This window comes from Trachemys scripta, chromosome 8 (genome assembly GCF_013100865.1).
Source record: "Trachemys scripta elegans isolate TJP31775 chromosome 8, CAS_Tse_1.0, whole genome shotgun sequence".
Taxonomy (NCBI): Eukaryota; Metazoa; Chordata; order Testudines; family Emydidae; genus Trachemys; species Trachemys scripta.
Genome location: NC_048305.1, coordinates 14956026 through 14979743, shown reverse-complemented (window position 1 = coordinate 14979743; position 23718 = coordinate 14956026). Strand labels below are relative to the sequence as shown.

General features: G+C 41.5%; 1 protein-coding gene across 4 annotated transcripts in view; it reads left to right on the top strand.

Annotated features, from left to right (window-relative positions):
• KIF3A (kinesin family member 3A) overlaps positions 1 to 23718 on the top strand; it is a 41688-nt gene that overhangs the window by 9760 nt on the left and 8210 nt on the right. For 2 of the 4 annotated variants that reach the window (XM_034778346.1, XM_034778343.1), the window contains exons 3-15: positions 1017 to 1161; positions 1456 to 1540; positions 2855 to 2960; positions 4114 to 4253; positions 4920 to 5117; positions 7388 to 7562; positions 9982 to 10083; positions 12277 to 12348; positions 14286 to 14294; positions 17990 to 18146; positions 19110 to 19290; positions 20988 to 21098; positions 22259 to 22384. In XM_034778346.1, coding sequence (XP_034634237.1) covers positions 1017 to 1161; positions 1456 to 1540; positions 2855 to 2960; positions 4114 to 4253; positions 4920 to 5117; positions 7388 to 7562; positions 9982 to 10083; positions 12277 to 12348; positions 14286 to 14294; positions 17990 to 18146; positions 19110 to 19290; positions 20988 to 21098; positions 22259 to 22384 — 1607 coding nt within the window. The remainder of the gene's footprint in view (positions 1 to 1016; positions 1162 to 1455; positions 1541 to 2854; positions 2961 to 4113; positions 4254 to 4919; positions 5118 to 7387; positions 7563 to 9981; positions 10084 to 12276; positions 12349 to 14285; positions 14295 to 17989; positions 18147 to 19109; positions 19291 to 20987; positions 21099 to 22258; positions 22385 to 23718) is intronic. The other 2 variants (XM_034778344.1, XM_034778345.1) reach the window with 2 other exon arrangements.

The following is a 23718-nucleotide window of genomic DNA, read 5'->3' as shown; positions in this document are numbered from 1 at the left end:
ATGGAAGAAAAATGTTATAAATAATAGTAAGTTGCAAAGATTTTAAAGATCTAGGTGAAATACTTAATTTGTATTGGGGTAAATGTAGATGTAAAATATAGGAGGTTCCCTGAAGTTTAAATGCTAAAGCAAAAGCTTTGTTAAGGCTGTGTGTAAAGTGTATCCAGATATTAGAACAGAATTAATTATCTGTTTTTGGCCAGGGTTTTTTTTGTAGCTGCAACAAAGCATAAACCTGACTTAGGAGCCAAACTTATTTTTGCAGTACTTGGGTCCATGATTCTGGTAAGTCTTTCTGATACAAATGAAGGAGGAAGTTCCATGCCTCACAGATTGGTGATGTAATCCAAATTATAACTGAGTCTGGAAATCTGTATTCTGGTTTGTGCTATGCTCATATGTGGCCTATGCTGAATCAATGTGAGGCTGCTACAACTGTGGTTGAGGGAATGCTGATACCCACCCATGGGGAGTGGCCCTGAGGCAGGCTGACACCACTTTATAGCCAGTTACCCTTTTAAAAAAAAACTTATGTTTCTGCCTTATGCTTGTCTTAACAGGTTTGTACATATTCTGGAACATGAGCTATGCTTGTATAGTTAATTACTCTTCTTTGCCTTTGTACAAGACAAAGATTGAAATATTCTACTTTTTAAATTGAAAGGAAATGAGTAAATGTGCCTGAACGAAGAGTCATGCATTCTACATTTGCATATTTGTTCTCCCTGTTAATAGAATACATTATTGATTGGCCTAGCTCTGATGGCTTGTGTGAGACATATTCCTAGAGCAATTGTGCTTGATTGAAATAACACATTAGTCATTTGTGGGAGTGCAGCCGTGTTTGCAAAGACTGTACAACATTTGCACAATATACAGGCCTAGAGGAAATGTATTGGAAAAGCTGGTCAGTTCTAACTCATTGTTGCTGGTGGTTTTGGTAGTGCCAAGGTAATGATTAAAAACTGCCACCTTTGGTATTACGATTCATTATATATATTTTTCTTGTACTGCAGGCACCATATTTGCATATGGACAGACTGGCACAGGCAAAACTTTTACCATGGAAGGTGTACGAGCTGTTCCTGAACTTAGAGGAATCATCCCCAATTCATTTGCCCATATATTTGGTCACATTGCAAAGGCAGAGGGGGACACAAGGTAAACTAATTTTCTTCCTTTGCATCATCCCCATCCTTGAGACAAGCAATAGATTGAAGCACAAGCTTTCAAAGATCTTGGGTAAAATCCTGACCCCATTAAAGTCAATGGGAGTTTTGCCATTGACTTCATTGTGGGCCAGGATTTCACCTCTTGTGCTTAAGCACTTCTTTGTTTATGGATCAGTAAGCTGTCAGTTTATATTAGTACTCTGCATATTTTCTTTGTACACTGAGATCAAAACAGTTACATTTAACAAATATTTCAGTTTACAAATGTCATTTTTAATCTTAGATTTTTGGTTCGAGTGTCTTACTTGGAAATTTACAATGAAGAAGTGCGTGATCTGCTTGGAAAAGACCAGACACAGAGGCTAGAGGTGAGGATGGAGTGTTTTGAATTACTGACATTTTAAAGGAACAAATTGTCTCTTCAAGAAGAACTGAGTATTAAAAGAACAGACAGACCTTGGAGGGGAAGAAAAGTTTTCCTTAGCATCAAAGGTGACCTTTTGCCACTATCAATATTTTGCTTTTTCTCATTTTTCCTTCTCACTTACATTATTAGACTAAAGGTTAACATTATTTCCCTCACACTCTAGACTAATTCCCCTTAGGAGAATCTGGGGAAGAATAGCTGAAAATATTCAAAATAGGATACAAAAACATATTCTATTCAGCACCTGTATTGCTGTCAAATGAACTCAGTGGCTGAAGCGCCTTTGTCCTTTACATTGGTGCTTTCCCTAGGATTCCTTCAGGGAACTTCTCCTACTTTTATGGCAAGCTTTCTCACAATCTTATGATCATCCCAAAGACTTTTGGGAGCTCCCTGACGGAATGTAAAACGCGCAGAGAGTTATGAACCTGTTATAAGAGCAACAGTTTGCGGGGTGGTATATTTACTCTCTGGTTCTAGACCAGTGGTTTTCAACCTTTTTTTCATTTGCAGCCCCTAAAAAATTTCAAATGGAGGTTGGACACCTTTGGAAATCTTAGACAGTCTTCGGATCCCAAGGGGTCCAGCAACCATGGTTTGAAAACCACTGTTCTGTGGTAACGACAACCTTTAACAGCCCTCTTCGACATAGTCTGTGGACCCCCAGGCTCTAAACCATGGCTCTTTAGCTGACTTCATACAACTCTTCCCAGGGCTAGAGGAAAAGATGTGGACATCTGTACAGAATAGGAATGTGGCATGTGGGGTGCACTCTTCAGATATTGTAGCAATGCTTTGAAACCTTTGTCTGTTTGAAGTACTTCTCTTGAGAAAAGAAATAAGAGATGGACAAGCGAGCTTTTTATTTGTTAAATACATCAGAAATTCCCAGTGGTTCCTGGGGCCAGGAAACAGTTGATTAGACCGAGTGCTTTCTCTGCCTCTGAATGTGCTATTGCCTACTCCCCTCTCTGAACCCCTCTTTACGATCTCTCTGGAGACTTGAGGCTTCCTCCTGATTGGTGTTCCCTCCATTTGATTTGCCTTGGCAGAAGAGTCAGTAAAGGCTACAACACTCTTGATCTATAGGCTTGTATGGTTCTGATAAGTCCTGAAACTATGCTTCTAGAAATAGAAGTACACTAGTGCATTATGTTATGATAACTGGTATATGCGAATCCTACAGAAAACAACTTCCAAAAATAATCTCTGTGCACCTCCTGGAAGTGCTCAAGCAAATCTGTTTCTTGTTTAGGTTAAAGAGAGACCTGATGTGGGAGTTTATATTAAAGATCTTTCAGCTTATGTTGTAAACAATGCAGATGATATGGACAGAATCATGACACTAGGCCACAAAAACCGTAAGTAGTACTCATTATTCGGGTTTTAAACTCTTGTCCAGAGCACAGTTTAGTGTAGCACTATGCCTTGCCATGTAGACAGCTGACTTTGAGACCTGAGTGCAATCTTCAGCAATAGCACTCTCAGCTGAGCAGAGAGGGGTGTCTCCTTGCTAAGTCCTGTGATTCAGGAGCAGCCAACGAAGATAGGACAGACCCTATACAGCAGCTTTTCTTGGCTGGAAGGTTTGTTTCAATGTGGAGTCTTGATGGTGCTATAGTTGAGGGTGTGAGAGTGGGGCTTGAAAGTGCTGTAACTGAGGTGGTGAGAATACAGCAAAGCAAAAGAGGGAACCACTGGGGCTCCTAGTTGGTCTTGAACTTGCCCATTCATTCTCCTTTTCTTCCTCTCACCTTTGCCAAGGTGAACAAGCATTTAGACCAGTGTTGTGCTCTGTAGTGTTGTAAACTGGTGATGCGATTGCATGTTTTCTCAGAGCAACAAACAGTTCATTTCAACATCTAGGACATACTTTCTGAATGAAGTATTATAGGTTAATATACAAATCAAGCAAGTGTTAATGACTGTCACTGCCACTACATTGAAAACTGCAATATTTTTACTACTCGTAAAATACAACTCAATCAGCAAGGATTAATGGTCTGACCCTATTGGGTACTGAGCATCATCTGTCTTAGATTTGCAGTCTTTGCTGAGTCAGTTGTATTTTCCAGAGTAGATGAATGGGTGTGAGGCTGCCTAGTGCCTTTTGGGATTGGGCCTTGAAAGGCATATGCAGGGATACAACTAGAAGCAAAACCTCTGCTTGTCTTTCAAATGATTGCATGTCCAGACTGAAGATGAATGCTGCAATTTCAAGCACCAGAAAACAATCCTTCACCACAGGGTCTGAGGGGGAGACGAATCACATTTATTAGCAGCATCAGAAACCCTGCAAAATGTTAGGTGTTATAGCTGAGATAATTATTCCACACTAATTATTAAGTAGTATCATTTTCAGAAGTTAAACAACAAATATATTCAACTGTTTTAAGTAAGATTACAATCTCTGTAAATTATAACTGCCTTGTGGTGTCTTTGTTTTCACAGTAGGGGCTGTTTTACCATACAGTTCATTGTTAATTCTGATGTTTTTGGGTCTCTTAACTAAAGGTTCTGTTGGTGCCACTAATATGAATGAGCACAGCTCCCGTTCCCATGCCATCTTCACTATTACCATTGAGTGCAGCGAGAAGGGTGTTGATGGAAACATGCATGTTCGTATGGGCAAGCTGCACCTTGTAGATCTAGCTGTAAGTAGTAACGTACAGATCTAACAAAATGCTAGTTGTGGATGGTTACTGATTGTTATGCTGGACCCTTAACAAGACAGGTGAACGGCAGTGCCCCTCCTTCAAAGAGCTTACAACGTAAGGCCCAGATCCAGTAAGAGTTTCTGGGGGACAGACTGCTGTGAAACCCCACTTAAATCAATGCAATTCTGCCTGAATGCAAAGGTCAGCCTATGTGAAATAAATTGCAGGATTGGGGACTTCCTTAGACATGCATAATTTTCCCAGTGGAGGGGATGGCTGAGGGAGGACAAGGGTACAATAATCAGATTTTTGAGGTTACTCAAGTGTGTTATGTGCATCTAGATGGTTCCATTACATTCATTCTTGTGAAAGTGTGATTGTTTATAAGTTACTAGATGTTTCTTTTCCCTCATATCCATTGATTGGGGGAAGCAGGAGATCATATTTAAAAATTTACCATTGGGGTGTTATGCAGTGTTGTGTATTAGCTACAGTTTGTTTTTCTAAAATAAATTTTTGTATATGAGAATGGTACGTTCCATTTTTCCAGCTATGTCGTTTTGCTGTGCACTGTTCAGTGCTACCATGAGTCTGAAGATTCTATTAAGATCTGCTTGACCCTGTTCTTTCATCCTCTAAATGCCTGTGTATTCCTTTTGCCAGGGGTCAGAAAGGCAGACAAAAACTGGAGCCACTGGGCAACGACTAAAGGAAGCCACAAAAATTAACCTTTCGCTTTCCACTCTTGGGAATGTTATTTCTGCACTGGTGGATGGCAAGAGTACTCATGTACCCTATCGTAACTCGAAATTGACTCGACTTCTTCAGGATTCCCTGGGGGGCAACTCAAAAACCATGATGGTAAGAATGGGATACACCAAAGTTCAATGTCCCAGTAACCTGGTTTATATCTTTAAGGTGGAATTGAAGTACAATTCTCATGGGAATAGTCTGACAGTGGTATTTATCTCTTTTATTTCAGGACTGTGCTCTTTCATCGATGCATAGAAATGTAGGGCAGGAAGGGATCTTGAGAGGTCATTTAGTCCAACCCCTATGCTGAGGCAGGACAAAGAACCCAGAGCATCCCTGATACGTGTCTGGGCAACCTGTTCTTAAAATCCTCCAATGATGGTGCTTCAACAAGCTCCCTTGGAAGCCTGCTCTGGTGCTTACCATTCTTATAGTTAGAAAGTTTTCTGTAATATCTAATCTAAATCTCCCTTGCTGCAGGTTTAGCCCATTACTACTTGTTCTACTTTTAGTGGACATGGAGAACAATTGCTTACCATCCTCTTCATAAAGCCCTTCACATATTTGAGACTTCTTTCGCGCTCCCCCCACCCCCGTTTTCTTTTCTCAAGACTAAACATGCCCAGTTTTAACTTTTCCTCATAGGTAGGGCCCTACCAAATTCATGGTCCATTTTGGTCAATTTCATGATCATAGGATTTTAAAAATTATAAATTTCATGATTTCAGCTATTTAAATCTGAAATGTTAGGGTGTTGAGAGGGTAGGTGTCCTGACCCAAAAAGGAGTTGGGGGCAGGGAGAGAGGGGAGGGTTGCAAGGTTACTGTGGAGGGGGAGAGGGGTTGCAGTACTGCTACCCTAACTTCTGTGCCACTGCTGGCAGCGGTGCTGCTTTCAGAGCTGGGCAACTGGAGAGAGGGAGCTGCTGGCTAGGGGAGCCTAGTTCTGAAAGCAGAGCCACTGCCAGCAGCACAGAATTAAGGATGGCACGGGATGGCATTGCCACCCTTACTTCTGCGCTGCTACTGGCAGGGTGCTGCCTTCAGAACTGGGTGCCTGGCCAACAGCCGCCGCCCTCCAGCTCTGAAGGCAGTGCAGAAGTAAAGATTTCAATACTGCGACCTCTCCCTAAAATAACCTTGTGACCCTCCCGCCACTCCATTTTGGGTCAGGACCTCCAATTTGAGAAATGCTGGTCTCTTAAGTTCCCACTAAGCCACACAGCAGCCTATTAAACGCTGCACAGGCGCTCAGGGTTGCGGCGGGGAGAGATGCCCCGGGCCCAGCCCAGCCCCGGACCTGTTGCGGCCAGGGCAGAAGCACCTATCCTGCTGCCCTGGCCCCAGAGCTGCCGTGGGGAGAGGTGTCTCTCCCCTCAAGCCCAGGTGCTGCTGTGGCAAGAGAGGGCTGGGGGGAGTCCTCTCTTCCCGCTGTAGCCCCAGGGCAGCCTGCACCCCAAATCCCTCATCACTGGCCCCACCCCAGAGCCCGCACCCCCAGCCAGAGCCCTCACCTCTCACCCTCATACCACAACCCTCTGTCCCAACCCTGAGCCCGCACTCTGAGCCCCCTCCCACACTCCGAACCTTTCGGCCCCACCCCCGCCACATTAATTTTGTTTTATGCACCAATATGGAGATGATGTGTCACACATCACCTCCATATTCATGCACATAAAATTCATTCCTCCTATGCGTGGGAAAAATTAGAGGGAACGCTGCTGGTCTCCCCCATGAAATCTGTATAGCATAGAGTAAAAGCACACAAAAGACCAGATTTCACGGGGAGAGACCAGATTTCACGGTCCATGACGCATTTTTCATGGCTGTGAACTTGGTAGGGCCCTACTCATAGGTCAGGTTTTCTGAATCTTTTGTCATTTTCTGTACCTCTTCACTGGAATTTCTCCAATTTGGCACATCTTTCTTAAAATGTGGCACCCAAACTGGATCCAGTATTCCAACTGAGGCCTCATCAGTGCCTCATAAAGCAGTACAATTACCTCTTGTGTCTCTCATATACAACAGTCCTGTTAACATACTCTCATACTGTACAGCTTTTAGCCTGACCTTTATCTGAATATAAAATTATCACTTCATGGACATGGGAGGCTATAGACCAGCACAAGAGTACCCACACATATAGGGTCAAATGGAAGCTGTGCTTGTGCATCCCCAGGCAGGGCTTAGTTCATGATCTGGAGGCAGCAAAAAAGTACAGTTTGCAGGCAGAAAACTACAGTAAGGGATTTGCAGAACAGGGCGTGGGTCTGCTTTTACATTTCCTGGTCTTGCAATTACTTGTATTTGTGTCATTAAAGCTTTTACATGCTGCTAAATCCCATATACACAAGTAACTCCTTTTTTTGTATGTAACAGTGTGCAAATATAGGTCCGGCAGACTATAATTATGATGAAACTATCAGCACACTAAGATATGCCAACCGTGCCAAAAACATCAAGAATAAGGCCAGAATTAATGAAGATCCCAAGGATGCCTTGCTCCGTCAGTTTCAAAAAGAAATTGAAGAACTTAAAAAAAAGCTGGAGGAAGGTAACTTCCCTTGTTCCTAATAATGTTCTCTGTACCTTTAGGTTATTCTGTTCCTGTATGACACGTCTCCTTTTTAAAGACTTACCATGGTATGCTTTTCAGGAGTTTTGGAATAACATCTGAAGTTCCCATGCTTTTAAATATGAATTTTAGTTATATTCGTCTCCAGTAAAGAAAAGAAACCCAAAGATCACCCATAAATAGAAATAGATGGCATGCATGTAATTCTATGCTGAATGCAAGGTAGAGCTTTTCTTTAGTTAAGTATTGGATTTGTCCACTAGATGGTATTTAGAGCTAACATAAGATAGCAGACTTCATCATTTCTTTTCTCTTTGGTTTAGGTTTGGATGTGACCTATATATAATTGAAATGTACTAATTTTAAAAGTCTCATTCATGTTACTTTAATGACAAATAGGTGTCAGGCTGGGGACAAGTGCAAATTGGGGTTTTAAAAAGCAAAATGACAAAGGGTTAAATCTTCTCCTTCTAGCCGAAAAAAGTGCGTAGGAAGGAAACAAGTGCCTCTGAAACTCTCAAACTGAACTTGTGGAGGTGGCTTTAAGTCTCTTTATAAAGAATAAGGGTGTAAAGCTACAAAACCATATGGTTCCACAGGCTCTGTGAGCAACTGAACCCTGCACATCCCACAAATGAGAATCAGCCTCTTCCTAGGTGGGGTCCTTGGCAGCATATAGTTCTGCTCCCTCAGGCTATGATTCCATTGGTTTATACGGCCACATGAGTATCCTACCGACTGTGGATAAGGGAGAAGGCACAGAGAAGGAGATTTCCACTTGGAAATCTTTTCAGTCCGGGAGAGACATGGAAAGTACAGCAGTGTTCCCACCCCCTGTTCTTAACTCATTATTTCAATCCCTGTTGAGTCCCTTTGCTAATTTTGAGCCCCGCACTGCAGAATAAATGCCTTGCAAATGGAAGTCTGATTAAAGCGTACGGCTGAGAAACAAACACTGAAACTCATGGATGTAAGGATGCAGCTGTGCTACTCCTCTGAACTTTAAAATGTAATTAAGTGCAAGAGTTCTGACAGACTTTGTTTTCAAATTCAGGTTGAATAATTAAAAACACAAAAGCATACTGTGATTACAGCAGAGAGCCATCTTTTCAGAAAACAATTGAGCCACTCTGGACATTTAAAAAAAAAACATTTATATGGCATAATGCTTAAAATGTAAATATTTATTCCTAATGAACACAGTAGCTGTTAGAGAGCTTATTCCTTCACTCTCCCACTTCCCTGGTCCTTCTCGCATGAACAGAAAGCAACAATACCCAAAGTTTGAAGGTGCAAACAATTCGATGTTTATTGGGGTGAACTTCCAGCAAGCTTAAATCCAAGTTCCTTTTTCCTTATTTTCGAATCCCAACTTACTTCCTGTTTGCCCCTAATTTATATAGTAATATTCATAGGTATACCTTAACCAATCATTCTACTAAAATTTACCTAACCAATCCTAACATAGCGTAACGTGATTAGCTAACCAATTATATCTCACCACCTTAATTAGTTTACACCCTGCAAAATTAATTATACAGCAGACAGAATCACCGAACCAGACCGAGACATGCAAATAAACATACAAAACAATACAGAAGTGAGGATTTCACAACTACATCTATAAAGACATAAGGGTTTCCCAGCTGTGTCTATTAATAAGTGAGTTCTTACCAGACAGAAAACTAGCAAACTAAATTTCCTTTTACATCTTCTAGGCTTTTTCCTTTCTCTGGAGGTGATAGATCGAACCACCTTCCTAACAGCCCCAGATTGCCTTATTTCAGTATGACTAAACAGTGCCTCAGACTGTCACAGTGAGAGAAGGCCCTTATACAGATTCTTTCTTTTATACCTCTATAACTAGCTAAGTAATAAACATATACCTAAATTCTTAAAGTATAGGCCTTTACAGACAGGCTTGAATATTTATATCCTAACGGTAGCCATTTTTCTCTGTATTTCAAATTTCATCTAAACTGTTTAGAAGTAAAATAATACCTCGTTGAAGAATCGTAGCGTAATCATGCTTAGCACTGGTGCTTTACAAACACTGCAATATTAGACTCCAGTCGCAAACTTTCTGAAATACATAATTACAGGTAGAATTTTGGTATGTCAGCGTATTTTGGAACTGGACTCTCAGCCTTACTGAGATTGCTGGTTTCATATTTATCTGGTTTTATACACTGAAAAAGAAACATGTACCTATTACATAAGTAAACAAATGGAAAAACCCAGATCACCCCCAAATCTGCATTGCCTGTACAGTCATTTAGTCCCTACTGCCAAGACACTGTGCAGATAAAATTGAAGGTAGATAAAATGCTACTGATACAATTAATTATGTGATCTGCTGTGAAAGAGAATGCCTTGGAAACATATATTTGTGTTTTAGGGGAAGAGATATCCGGCTCTGATATCAGTGGTTCTGAAGATGAAGATGAAGAAGAAGATGGGGAGCTTGGAGAGGATGGGGAAAAGCGTAAAAAACGAAGGGGTAAGGTGTCAGCATGCTCCAATTCTCTCTTCCTTTGTCGTCGAGAAGTATCCAGAAATATCTTTGCATAAAGGAATCAGTTTGCAACTTTGCATAAGTATGAACTTTAACTGAGACTGTAGTAAAGTTGTAGTGGCCGCTGCAATTATCATGCCTCCTGTAGAAACTAAGCCATTTGAAGCAGTCAATCTAGCTAGACTGCTATACCTTTATATAGCATCTGCTTCCACTTGGGTAGTTTTGCTTGTAGTAACTTTCTCTTACGTGGTGGTTCCCTGATTACAGCAGGGTGGCCGCGTATGGTTTGTTACTGTGTGCATGTCTGAGATTGATAGCAAACACACACAACAGAACTGCCTCTGGGATATGGAGTTGTGGGGAGGGAGTAGGGTTGCCAATTTTGCTTGGACTTATCCTGAAGGTTTCATCACGTGACATAATCTTTAATTAAAGATTAATCTTTGAATCCTGGAGACTCCAGGACAATCCTGGAGGGTTGGCAATCCTAGGAGGGAGAGTCCAACAGTCTGCCCCAGGGAGACAGATCAGTTTCTAAAAAAAAAACCAGGAAACTTAGTGGCCTTGTCTAATAAAAGCCTGCTGTGTATTTGGAAGAGATGAAGGAACTTCCATTGACTTCTCTTTGCTGGGAGAAGAGACTGTAGGCCTGGGCTCTAATATTACAAGCTAAATTCATCCTGTTTGCTAAACTATTTTAGTGCTCAGACTTCTTTCCTGTCCGAAGAGTAGAATGCGTTTAAACAGAATTCCAGACTTAACGCTGGAAGGAATCTGTTACATTTGACTTCACTGTCATTGGTGTCACAAATTGTCTGTTTTCTTCAGAGGGGCCCCAAGCTCAAATGCCAGTTTTAACTAACCTTTTTATGTTAAAGGTTTACACAGATGTAAAAACTGCATCTTGCCACAGTGAACTCCCAGAACTCTTTCCTGAGCCTAAATTCTGCAGCTTTCTCTACAATCTGTTTCATTGTTGATGTTTAATGAGGCCTCGGTCACATTATTGATTATCAGTATTGCAACATAATTATATTAAATCTACAATATGATGTCTGTTTTAAACAAGTCCTTTCAAGCTTATGTGGGATTGTTTTTGATGGGTAATGTTCATGTTACAGCTGTTCGTCATGTTCAGTCAAATTGCTGCTAGTGCTGTGAACATGGTTACCTGGTGTGTTTTTAAAAATCCACAAGTTGCCTTTCTGTTTTGTTCATATGTTTTCAATTGGTTGGATGATATTATATTTACATGTACTCTAATTGATGTCCATAGTGGATTGTTAGCCCACAAGGGCAAAAAGTAGAATTGTTATAATTGGTCTTCACCCCCAGAGATATTTCTGTAATTGTACTGAAGTTCTGCTCTCAAGTTAACTGGTGCAAATCCAGAAGGTTATCTGAGTTCAGAATTTAGCTCAAAGTGAAGTAATATGCCCTTCATTGCTAAGCATTATAAATCTTCAACATATGCCAGTTCAGAGGATTGTATGGTGCTGAGAATCTCCTGTCAATTAAGATTAATTGATTCTAGAAATTCATTGCATATACCATTGTTTAATAGGTCTATAGCCTAGCTCTTTTCTCTTGTGCTAGGGTCATTTCTTGTGGCAAAAAAGCTGACCACCACTACTTATGTTGGTGCTTTAAACTAGTAGATTCAAGTGTTCTCTTGAGATTTGGTTACCTTAGTGAACTGAGCAACAGGCTTCTTTTTAGTAACTTCCCCTTTGCAGGCAGGTATTATGGCCCTTTATAGGACAAATCCTGTTTGGATTCACGTATCTGATAACATAATTTTCATAGTCTGTAGAATTAAAGTGAAAATAGGCATGTGGGTCACTTTCCATTTTGAGCAATTACAACAAATAAAATATCTAGGCATATTGGGTTTCATACTAGACCTGGTCAGGATGGTTGTTTGCTGAAATATGGTTGTTCTGTAGCATACCTTTTAGAGTATGAAATGGTGGCTCTATAGGACTGAATCTAAGAGGGATCCAAGCAAATGCTTCCAAACATAAGTATTACTTTGCCTTTTCAAACCAATTTGCTGGTTCTTCTGGGTTTCTTTGGATTTCTTTCCTTTGGAACTAATTTTTAGCTGCGTGTTTCTTCATATTCTTGTTTCTTCTTTCCTGGGTTTTCCGTGGGTCTTACTTCTTTGTTTTCCAGGCAGTAGCAGCAGCAGTAGTTCAGACTCCACATGCTCTGTCATAGAGAAACCTCTGGATAAGTCCTTCACTAGTGAGTGGGAGCTCTTAAGTCATTTAACAAAGCTTTGGCCTTTCCATAACCTGTGCACTCCATTTTGTAAATGCCACACTGCTCCCTGCCACTTTTTTATTTAAGAGAAAAATGTGGATTTATAAATTGGCTAAAGCATGCTTTTCTTTTGCTGCTTCCAAGCTTTAAACAATTGTTCAACGTGCAACTTAGCTTAATGTTTGAGACTATGTAAGGCAAGTTAGTGCTTTGTTCAAGCTAACTGTAAAGAGAGGGGGAAATAGGATGGAAAATCCAATTCCAGTTTTTGTTTCATTGGCTTCCTTCTCTATTAAGACATTGGCAGAGAACAAATCAGTGGAACAATCAAAATCCTACTTTAGATTTATAATCTGGAAAGGGGTTATTTGATAGATAGTATTTGATTAATTCACAGTCCTTTGATCTGAAGAGATCTGGATTCAGATCTTTAAGGGTGGCAAGTAAAAGTGACTTGTCTATTGTGGAAAGATATCCATGTCTCTCTCAATCATCATTTGCTTGGGCATCATTGTCATTCTTTGTTCAGAGAAGGGGCCAATAGTCTGGATGAAGAAACTATTAGCTTGGTTGCCCCTGGCTCTAGGCAGGGCTTTTGGTCCCCTTATAAACACTAGAATTAATTAATTAGTGATGGCTGTTTTACTCAAAATACTCTTTAAAAGCCCTAATTCCAGGTTGGTGGAACTTTCTAATACTAGTTTGTAGCTTACTTCTGCAAGCCTGAGTCACACTTTTCCCCTTTCTTAGGCAGAGAGAGGCTGATAGTTCAAGGTGTTGATATCTAGTTATATCTAAAAGGGAGAGCTCCTTAGTTTCTAAACTGTTCATTTATTGGTGGTATTAACATTTTTCCACCAATAGTAAAATACAAAATCCCATTTACTTGTCACAGTCAAGAAGGCTTGAAATGTACAAACCCTCTAGTGGTTTACATTATTGGAGGCATTGAAGTGCATTTGCTTTTCCAAACTTGCTTTTAACCAGAATATTTGGATGTGGGCAATTCACTTAATGGCAAGTTGTCCACTGAAATACTTACTTGGGGACCACTCCACCTCCTATCAGTAGGTGAAGAGACTCCGATTTACTATGGTGGAAGTTGGCTCAGGCCGTCAGTGGTAGAATGAACACTACTTGTTCTACAGTCAAAATAGTAGTTGTCCTCATATGTTGTGTCGATCTTTTGCATGTTGTCTTCCTTCTGCATTATCTTTTTTTTTTTTTTTTTCCCCCTGTTTCATTCTGATCACACCTGCTTGAATAACCAAAATTGGCCATATACCTCCATGGAAGCATCAGTTACTGCAAATTAACCTACTAATATACTGTTTAATTGAACATAGAAATCTTGTGTTGAAATCCCGTATGTGCAGTTGGTCATATAAAACAAATAATTGACTTGGAAATCTCGCTAAAATGCAAAGCAAGCTTTCTTTCTGTGTGCTAAGGTTTTACAGGTAATGTAAAAAAAAATTGGCTACCTTGAAAACATAACTCTGTCTTACATTAGGGTGGTAGATGCCCTCTTGGATGTTTCTTAGGGCATGATCTTTGCGGCAGGCTCGTAATGTCATATATAGAATCTGCATTATATTGAACTGAATAGGAGAATGCAAGAATGGGTTGAAGATTAATCTGAATACTCAAAAAAAAAAAATATCCTTTGGTTGAGAAAATGTACTCTGGCCAACCATAAAATCATAACGCAAATATTTGCTTTAATGGCTTCTTATTTCTCAATGATTATTCTGCTGATTTTTTTTTCTGTCTGTAGATGCAGATTTACATTAATCCTTTTACTGATACTGATGATCTTTATCACAAAACAATCAAGCAGTAATGTTTTTCTTTTTCCTCCCTTTTTTATGCATATGCTGCCTATCTGCGATTTGCTTACTACTTCCTCTTAATGCAAGATCAAGCAGGTTGGTGTGATTGATTTGTGATTGATATAGTACAGATACAGAGCTTGTAAAGGGTCTTGCTGCTCAATCTAACTTTCACTCTTTAAAATTGAGAAGACCTAAGAATGTGTTTTGAAAGGTAAGGATCCTTCATGCACCTGTCCCTGACCTTTTTGCTTAAAGATTTCTTTATATAGAATTTCACAGAAAGCTCAAACTTCTAAAGCATATTGCCCAAAACTTGGTCAACCAAAATACTGGGGCTGTGAACCTACATGTTACTGCTTCTTACCATCTGGCCAACAGGAGAAGCAAATGGAATCTAAACCAAATTATTTTAATTGTCATATTCCTGAATTACTGTCACATATCCTGCCACGAAATTATATACTACACCCAGATACCTACATAATTTCCCCCCATTTCTGGTGTGTGTGTATATTTGAAGTAGGGCTGTTGATTAATTGCAGTTAACTCACGCGATTAACTAAAAAAAATTAATCGTGATTAAAAAAATTAATCGCAGTTTTAATTGCACTGTTAAACAATAGAGTACCAATTGAAATTTATTAAATATTTTGGATGTTTTTCTACATTTTCAAATACATTGTATTCTTGTTGTAATTGAAATCAAAGTGTATATTATTTTTGGATTACAAATATTTGCACTGTAAAAAAGATAAGAGATTGTATTTTTCAGTTCACCTCATACAAATACTGTAATGCAATCTCTGTCCTGAAAGTGCAACTTACAAATGTAGATTTTTTTTGTTACATAACTGCACTCAAAAACAAAACAGTGTAAAACTTCAGAGCCTACAAGTCCTCTCAGTCCTACTTGTTCAGCCAATCGCTAAGACAAGTTTGCTTACATTTACAAGCGATAATGCTGCCCTCTTCTTTCTTTCTTCACCAGAAAGTGAGAATAGGCATTTGCATGGCACTTTTGTAGCTGGCATTGCAAGGTATTTACGTGCCAGATATGCTAAGCAATCGTATGGCCCTTCATGCTTCGGCCACCATTCCAGAGGACATGGTTCCATGCTGAAGACACTTGTTTAAAAAAAAAAAGTGTTAATTAAATTTGTGACGGAACTCCTTGGGGGAGAATTGTATGTCCTCTGCTCTGTTTTACCCGCATTCTGCCATGTATTTCATGTTATAGCCGTCTTGGATGATGACCCAGCACATGTTCATTTTAAGAACACTTTCACTGTAGATTTCACAAAATGCAAAGAAGGTACCAATGTGAAATTTCTAACCGACCCAAGGTTTAAGAATCTGAAGTGCTTTCCAAAATCTTAGAGGGACAAGGTATGGAGTATGCTTTCAGAAGTCTTAAAAGAGCAACACTCCAATGCAGAAACTAGAGAACCACCAAAAAAGAAAATCAACCTCTGCTGGTGAGATCTGATTCAGATGATGAAAATGAACATGCATTGGTCTGCACTGCTTTGGATTGGTATTGAGCAGAACCCGTCCTCAGCATGGACGTATGTCCAGTGGATTGGTGATAGAAGCATGAAGGGACACATGAATCTTTAGCATATCTAGCACGTAATTACCTCGCGGTGCCAGCTACAACAGTGCCATGCAAATGTCTGTTCTTACTTTCAGGTGATATTGTAAACAAGAAGCGGGCAGCATTATCTCCTGCAAATGTAAACAAACTTCTTTGTCTTAGCGACTGGCTAAATAAGAAGTAGGATCGAGTCGACTTGCAGGTCTAAAATTTTACATTGTTTTATTTTTGAATGCAGTTTTATGTACATAGTTCTACATTTGTAACTTCAACTTTCATGATAGAGATTGCACTACAGTACTTGTATTGGATGAATTGAAAAATACTATTTATTTTGTTTTTTTACGGTGCAAATACTTGTAATCAAAAATAAATATAAAGTGAGCAGTGTACACTTTTTATTCTGTGTAATTGAAATCAATATATTTGAAAATGTAGAAAACATCCAAAAATATTTAAATAAATGGTATTCTATTATTGTTTAACAGATTAATTTTTTTAATCGCTTGACAGCCCTAATTTAAAAATAAATAGGGTGATGTTTCAGTGTCTTTACGAAAGTTGTGTGTGCGCGCGCGCAGGGGAGAGCCTTTTACTGAACAATAATGTTTGGCAGGGTATTTTATGGGTTTTTTTCTTGTCCCCCCCCCACCCCCCCCCTTGCAGTGGTGGTAAATTGTTGCTATTGGATTTTCATACATTTAAGTTAGGGTTTTTTTGTCTAGATTTTGTTAGAATGTAGCTGGGAAAGATCAAAACAAGGTAAATAGTATTTTCCACACAATAAAAGTTCTAGAAATCTAAATTAGCTTGGTATCTTGCTATCCTCTCTGCCACCACTCATGCAATTAATCTGAAACCTGTTCATGTTCACATGCATTGATATATTGTGCACTATTGGAATTAAGATCTTTGCAATCCAAAGTTATTTTTCAACTAATGTTGATTTCTGAGATTTGGAGGATGATTTATAGGAGCCATTCTCCTTCTTCTAGAATTCTGAATTATTTGCAGATGACCTTTTAGGGTTACGGAACTCAGTCTGAATACCAGTTAGCTGCTCAAGTTACCTCCATCGTAATCACAGAGGTGTAGGTGTAAAAAATTGGTCTGGTTTTTATTTTTTACCAGTGGTCAAATCTTGAAAGTACTACCTTATAAACCATCACAAATCCCACCACCCCAGAATCTCTGAATAGACACTTCTACAAAGGCAATCTGAGTCCATAAGCTGTTGTCCATCCCTTATCTGCTGTTATCTAATAGGGCTCTTCTGCATTTCTCTGCACATTGTAGTTCTTCACTGTGGACAATACAGTCTTATAAGATCTTACTGCTAACTTTCGCAGTGACACTCCATAGGGAATGCAATACAGAAGGGTACCTTGGAGAAAATTTCTTTGTGTAAATTTTTGGAAAGTGGAATTTTGAACTTGGCTTTAGAACTCAACTCTTCTAACAGACTACAAAAAGAAACATTAAAGTGTAATCACTTCTCTTTATAATTAGATGCTAAAGTTTGCTTAAAAAATAAACTCTGGATTGAACTGTGCAGACTAACTTTTCATTATCCCTTTAAAGAAATTTAGGTTTCAAACTTCTGGCTCTTTTTAAGATGGCAGTCTTTCACAAGGGTTTTATTCTTTTTTTACATTTGATTTTAGTACAATACACTAACATTAGCATAATATTTCTGTGTGTCCAGCGGCAATAAATAGCAAAAGCAGAGCTTGAGTGGCTTGTAAATGTCACTATATCTCCAAGATGGAACTAGTCTAGTGTGCACATAACTCTTCATATAAGTCAATTACTATTTTCCTTCTTGCCCAATTTCCAAAGTGCCACTGCATGGCTTTGTTGAAGTCATGGTCTTAATAACAAAGCTACACTAAAACCTTTAGTATAAAAGTTGCCTGTGTTGGACAGTGATGTGAATCAAGCTGGTTTCCTGACCGAATTGGGAAGCATCACCAGCATCTATTAAATATCCATTAACACTGAATAGTACTATTATAAACTCCAGTAGCTGCAGAGATACAGCAGAACTATATATTGCCATTGAAATCTTTTTATTTAACTTTTGTTGAAAATCACTGTTAATTTGAAATCTGATGACAAGATAGAAATCTTCACTGTAATAAGAGTTTTATTTTTGCCCTCAGATAATTCATACTTAATCTGAATCTTTTCAAAGGCAAGAAGAAAGTTTCCCCAGATAAAATGGTAGAGATGCAAGCCAAGATTGACGAAGAGAGAAAAGCACTTGAAACCAAGCTTGACATGGAAGAGGAAGAGAGAAACAAAGCCAGGGCTGAACTGGAGAAGAGAGAGAAAGATCTGCTCAAAGCCCAGTTAGTATTGCATCATAAGAACTTTTTTTTTTTTTTACAATTCAGTAATCCGATCTAATTGGGGATGTGTGACTGGTGGAAATTAAAATGAATTGGTTGATTAAATCAGTGATGCACAAAATGAATGCTCTCATGTCCTGCCATTAAAGCAAATGAGTTTCCTGTGTAGATTAGAGCTGGTCAGAAAATCCAATTTAAAAAAAAAAACCCTGCATTTTTAAAAATTGTCTTTCAAAATTTCAGCCAGCCATAGAGAGAGCTTAAAAAAAGAAAAGCATCCACATTTAAAATACTAAGAACCATCATAACAGCCTTTACTGCCATACAGTTTAATGAGATTGAAGTGCTTGATTCTGGGCACAGAACTTATCTTGATGTGGAAAGACTGATCCAGGCTGGAGCTGGAAAGTGACCTGTGAGTTCTCACAGGGCCTCGGGGCAGAGCATAAGGCAAGCAGGTGGATGAGGCACATGGCTGGTGGGACAAGGGCTGGAGAGGTAATGGACTTGCGTGTTAAGCCTCCATGATCCCCGCTTGTCTTCCCTTGGCCTCCATTTGTGAGTATTTTCTCCTCTCCCTGCCACCAAGGCCCTGAGGTAATCAGCTGCTGCTGCCACCACTTATTCTCTCTCCTCCTGGGTCTCCATGCTGCCTGGGCCCCAGCAGAGGGAGCACTGAAAGTAGAGGAGGAGACAGTCTCCCTGATCTTGGTGCCCCAGCAGCCCCCAGTGAAAGGGAGGATTTGCAGCAGGAGAGACTGTTCAGTGTCAGCTGCCCTGTTTGACTTTAGCTGCAACTCTTTCCAGTGAGTTGTATTTTCTTATTCTTACAGTCTCAAAAGTAAGATGAGTGTTCAGGCCCCCTCCCGCCCACAGGCCAGGCCCATTGTTCAGGCCAGGCCCCACCACTAGAGAGAGCCTGGAATACGTGGTCTTCCACTCCCTGTCTCTCTCTCATATCAGACAGGAACACCAGTCGCTGCTGGAGAAGTTATCAGCTCTGGAGAAGAAGGTGATTGTGGGAGGTGTGGACTTGCTGGCAAAAGCTGAGGAGCAGGAGAAACTTCTAGAGGAATCTAACATGGAGCTTGAAGAGCGAAGGAAAAGAGCCGAGCAGCTTCGCAAAGAGCTTGAGGAAAAAGAGGTTTGATCAGCTTTCTTATTGTAGTGCTGATGATTTTAACAGACAGGACTGATTGTGCTCACCTTCCATTGCCTCTCTCCAGCGACGGCTCTAGGTTTTTTGCCTCCCCAAGCAAAAAAATTTTTGGCTGCTCCCCAGTCAAGCCCTGGGCACCCCCCCCAGTGCCTCCCCACCTGCACCCCCTGCCACCCCAGCCCTGGGCTCTCTTCTCCCCCTCCACCTGCACCCCTGCCGCCCCAGCCCTGGGTTCCCCCCCAAATGTGACCTCGTTCACCACAGCAATCCCCGTTTACACTTGCAGTGGGGATCAAACCGTTTCTCCTATTTTTATTTCACTTTAGTATAATCTCACCCCCACCCGTCCCCCGCAACATCATCTTTAGTGCTCCAAATGCACATGGAAGGCATAGGGACTTACCCCCTCCTCCTCCACCCTCCTCCATGAGTACATCACACCCCGCTTCTCTGCCAGTGTAGAGCCCCCAATAACCCCCACACCCGCTCCTCTGCCTGACCCCCCTTTACTAGATCCCCATCCCTTTCCAGGTACAAGGTTTGAGGGTTATCAGGAGGGTTGCGGGAGAAGAGGTGCAGGAGAAGGGAGAGGTGTGGGAGGAGAGGGCTGGGGGAGAGTACAAGGGGAGAGATGCGGGTGAAGGAAGAGTACAAGGGGAAGGGGTTCGGTGAAGGAGCGATGTGGGGAGGTACAAGTGAAGAGGCTGCGAGCAGGATGGGGAGTGCAAGGGCTGAGAGCGGCAGGCGCTGACCGCTGCTTCTCCAGCCCCGTACAAGCAGAGCTGAGAGGACGGACACTGACCTCCAGGTGCCCAAGCCGCAGGGTTCCCCCAGCGGGGCAGTATGCCCCACTCAGCGCCAGGCTCTGTCTCTCCCCGCCCCTGGCGCTGTGGGGGCCCAGGGAAAGCAGCGCGGAGCTGAGGTGGGGGAGGTGCGCGGCGGGCTGGGTCCGGGGGCAGGAGGGGGCAGCTCCCTGGCAGCTCGGGCTGCCCAGCCACACGCCCTATCAGCGCGCAAGCCGGGATCCACATCCCCTGCCCAGCCCGGTGGTGCCCTGCACAGCCCACTCGGGCGGAAAAACGCCGCACCGCCCTGGGGAGACTCAGAGCAGCAGCGGTGGCGGCAGCAGGACCCCGCTTCGCATTCGGGCCCCGCATCCCTCCCTCCCCAGCTCCTCACACACTCCGGGAGCCCCTCTCGCCGCCGCAGCCCGGGCTCGGCTCCAGGGGAAGATGCTCTGGCTCTCCAGCGGCAGGGCTCTGGCCAGAGCCGGCTCCCGGCTTTTTGCCACCCCAAGCGGGGAAAAAAAAAAGAGGGCCAGAATGCCGCCCCTTGGAAAGTGCCGCCGCAAGCACATGCTTGGAGTGCTGGTGCCTAGAGCCGGCCCTGCCTCTCTCAGCCTTGTGCGCCCACTTGATATGGAAGCTATGGCAGGAGCTGGTGCCAACATTTCTAGAGACTGACACCTGAAATGGGTAGGCAGTGCTCTGGTACGGAAGTCTGTGCAAGGACTAGCTTTATAGCAGGGAGTAAAAGTGGGGTGTGTGTGAGACAGATCGGTGTAGGCAGAACCGGCACTTCACTTACGCCAAGTAGTTTCTCCTCTGGTTATACCACAGCCAAATGCTTCTCTGACAATAGTAAATTGTGTTTTGTCTTTTGTTTTTAAATGTTGCAAACAGCAAGAGCGCCTGGACATTGAGGAGAAGTACACCAGCCTGCAGGAGGAGGCACAGGGCAAGACCAAGAAGCTGAAGAAAGTCTGGACAATGCTAATGGCTGCAAAATCAGAGGTCCGTGTCCAAAAGAGTTAGTTTATAAATATAACTAAACAAGTCTGTTTTGGAAATACTGTGGCCTACACTGTGTAACCTTGGAAAAGTTCTTTGCCAGTGTCTTTATAAAGCACCTCTTGGTTGATATGTTTTCAGAGAACTAACTGAACACTAGTAATTTTAGCCTCTGGGGGTTACATCTTCAAGCTTTTCTCTGAATCGATGAGGGCTATGGTGACCAGACAGCAAGTGTGAAAAATCAGGGCAGGGGGTAATAAACACCTATATAAGACACCGCCCCAAATATCAGGACTGTCCCTATGAAATCAGGACAACTGGTCACCCTAATGAGGGTGAGAATTTTTTTTCTTTGAAATGAAAGCGGAGGGTCTCATTCATATGACTCTGGGAGCTGGAGCTTTAATAAAACAACCAGTTATCGCTAAACGTTATAAAATCATCAGTTGCCGACACACTCTGCACAATCCCCTGCTCCTGCTTGACTTGAATAGTCTTTATCTTTTCTGTCAAAGTAATGTAATAACTTGACAGAATACGGGATTAATAATTTATCTTAGTTGTAGCGCCTTGAAATTTCACTCTTGTTTGTTTTCCTCTTTCTCTCCTGTGACCTTTCATCTCCATAGCATATTTTTCTCCTTTCTGTAGCTTTTTTACCCTATCCTATCCCTCTGGCCAGGATCCCCTAATCATGTGCCACCTGGCTACCACCTTCTTTCCCTCTCCTGCCAACCTGTGGGAACTCAGAATGTCTATTGGCTGGTGCCTGTAGCCCATGCTGCAGGAGGTCTTCAGGCCGAGAGCTGCTTCCTGCAGCTGCCTGTGGTGCATAGTAGTATGTTGGATAATGGGATTTTCTTTAGGGTGTGCAGGCCCCCTTCCTTGAGCAGGATGTACCTAGACTGCTGTGCTCCTGGTTCCTTCCAACAAGTGCAGAGCGGGGATTTGCAGAAGTCTTGTAGCCAAAAAGTGCCAGTCTGAGCTGGTATGTTTAATTTATCAATTCTTGGGGATAGTTTAGAATAAAAGAATTCATTTTGCCTATGAATTTAAATGGAGATGGCCTTTCATCCTTCCATGAAGAGCAACAACTTTTTAAAAGGCTTTCATGTTTGAACTACTTCTAGCTTCCTGATGGCTTGCTTTATTGTCCATAGATGGCAGATCTGCAACAGGAACATCAGAGAGAGATTGAAGGATTGCTGGAGAATATTCGGCAGCTCAGCAGAGAGCTTCGTCTTCAAATGCTCATCATAGATAACTTCATTCCTCAGGACTACCAGGTAAAGGAAAGGAAGCCTAGTCTTGGATTTGGGGTTTTTAGTAATGTTAGAGACACGCATTGATTCCTTCTGTCCCCATCAGTAGTGGGAGTGGCTCAGCGCACCTCATCTCTGTATCCAGTTTGTTAGAGCTAGTAGGTGTTGAATAGCATCACACACAAAAATAATGAGCCACATAAGATTCTAACTTACGTATATATTTGTAAAGGAATATTTATAAAACACAGAAAACCTCTAATAAAATGGAATTAGAAGTAAAATCAAGGTTATTAGGTTTGTTTCAGACCAATGCAGTTATACGAACATACTACCAGGTGCAGCTCTGCCACATTTCCATATTAGTTTTAGATCACTGTCAAAAACCATGAGAATCAGAGACCCCAGATGTGACTGAATCAATCTTTTGAAAATACCAAGAGGGAGGTTTCTGGTGAGCATTACAATTGTTCACTAAGCGGAATGGCTTCACAATCACCTTTCTCCCTGTAGTCTTTATGTAATGCTTTGAAAAGCCTGGTTGAGTATATTGATAAAATGAAGCAATTATTTGATTATCTGAGGAGGATCCACTTCCTCATCACCCTCTGTCTAAAAGATCTGAAGTGTTTTCTGAAATTGAAGGCCATCTCTATAATAGGAAAATATATACCTGTAATTGTCCACTGTGGCAGCTTCACCCTGGGACTAAGCAGATTTTGGACAACGGTGGTTACAAATAGCTGATGGATTGCACCAACAGGGAATTACAGGCCCAAACTCTGCCAACGCATCCCCTAAATATTCATCTTTCACTCTGCTCTTCACAGAAATGAAGATCTCCTGTTGGACCTCCTACTATAAAGAGCATTATTGATTCAGGATGAACAGTTCCCATCAAAAGGGAGTAGGAGTTACATGGCACAAAGCCAGATTATGTAGCCTACCCAAAGGCAAAGTGTTAAAACTGGTGTAGATCCCCCCAAAACAGGGCTATCAGTTCACCACAAGAATATTAATGAAAATTGATCCATTTGCCAGAATGGCTCATGGAATGTTTCAGGACCTGTTTTGGTCTAGGGATGAAGATGCGGTTAGCAGCAGTATTTGATGTTAAAAGCCACACAACTTGACAGTTCCTAGAACTTTCATCTTTCACTATCTTTGTAGTGCTCTCTTGGCTCCCCAGTATATGATATCCCTGAGATTCATTGTATCTGACATTTTAAATACCTCACACCACCCAGTACAAAACACACAAAGCATTTTTCCTTTGTTTTTATGAATTTCACACCTGGACAACTATCTTAATGATATCACCATAACTGGAGACCTGTACACGTGCAGAATATTCCTAC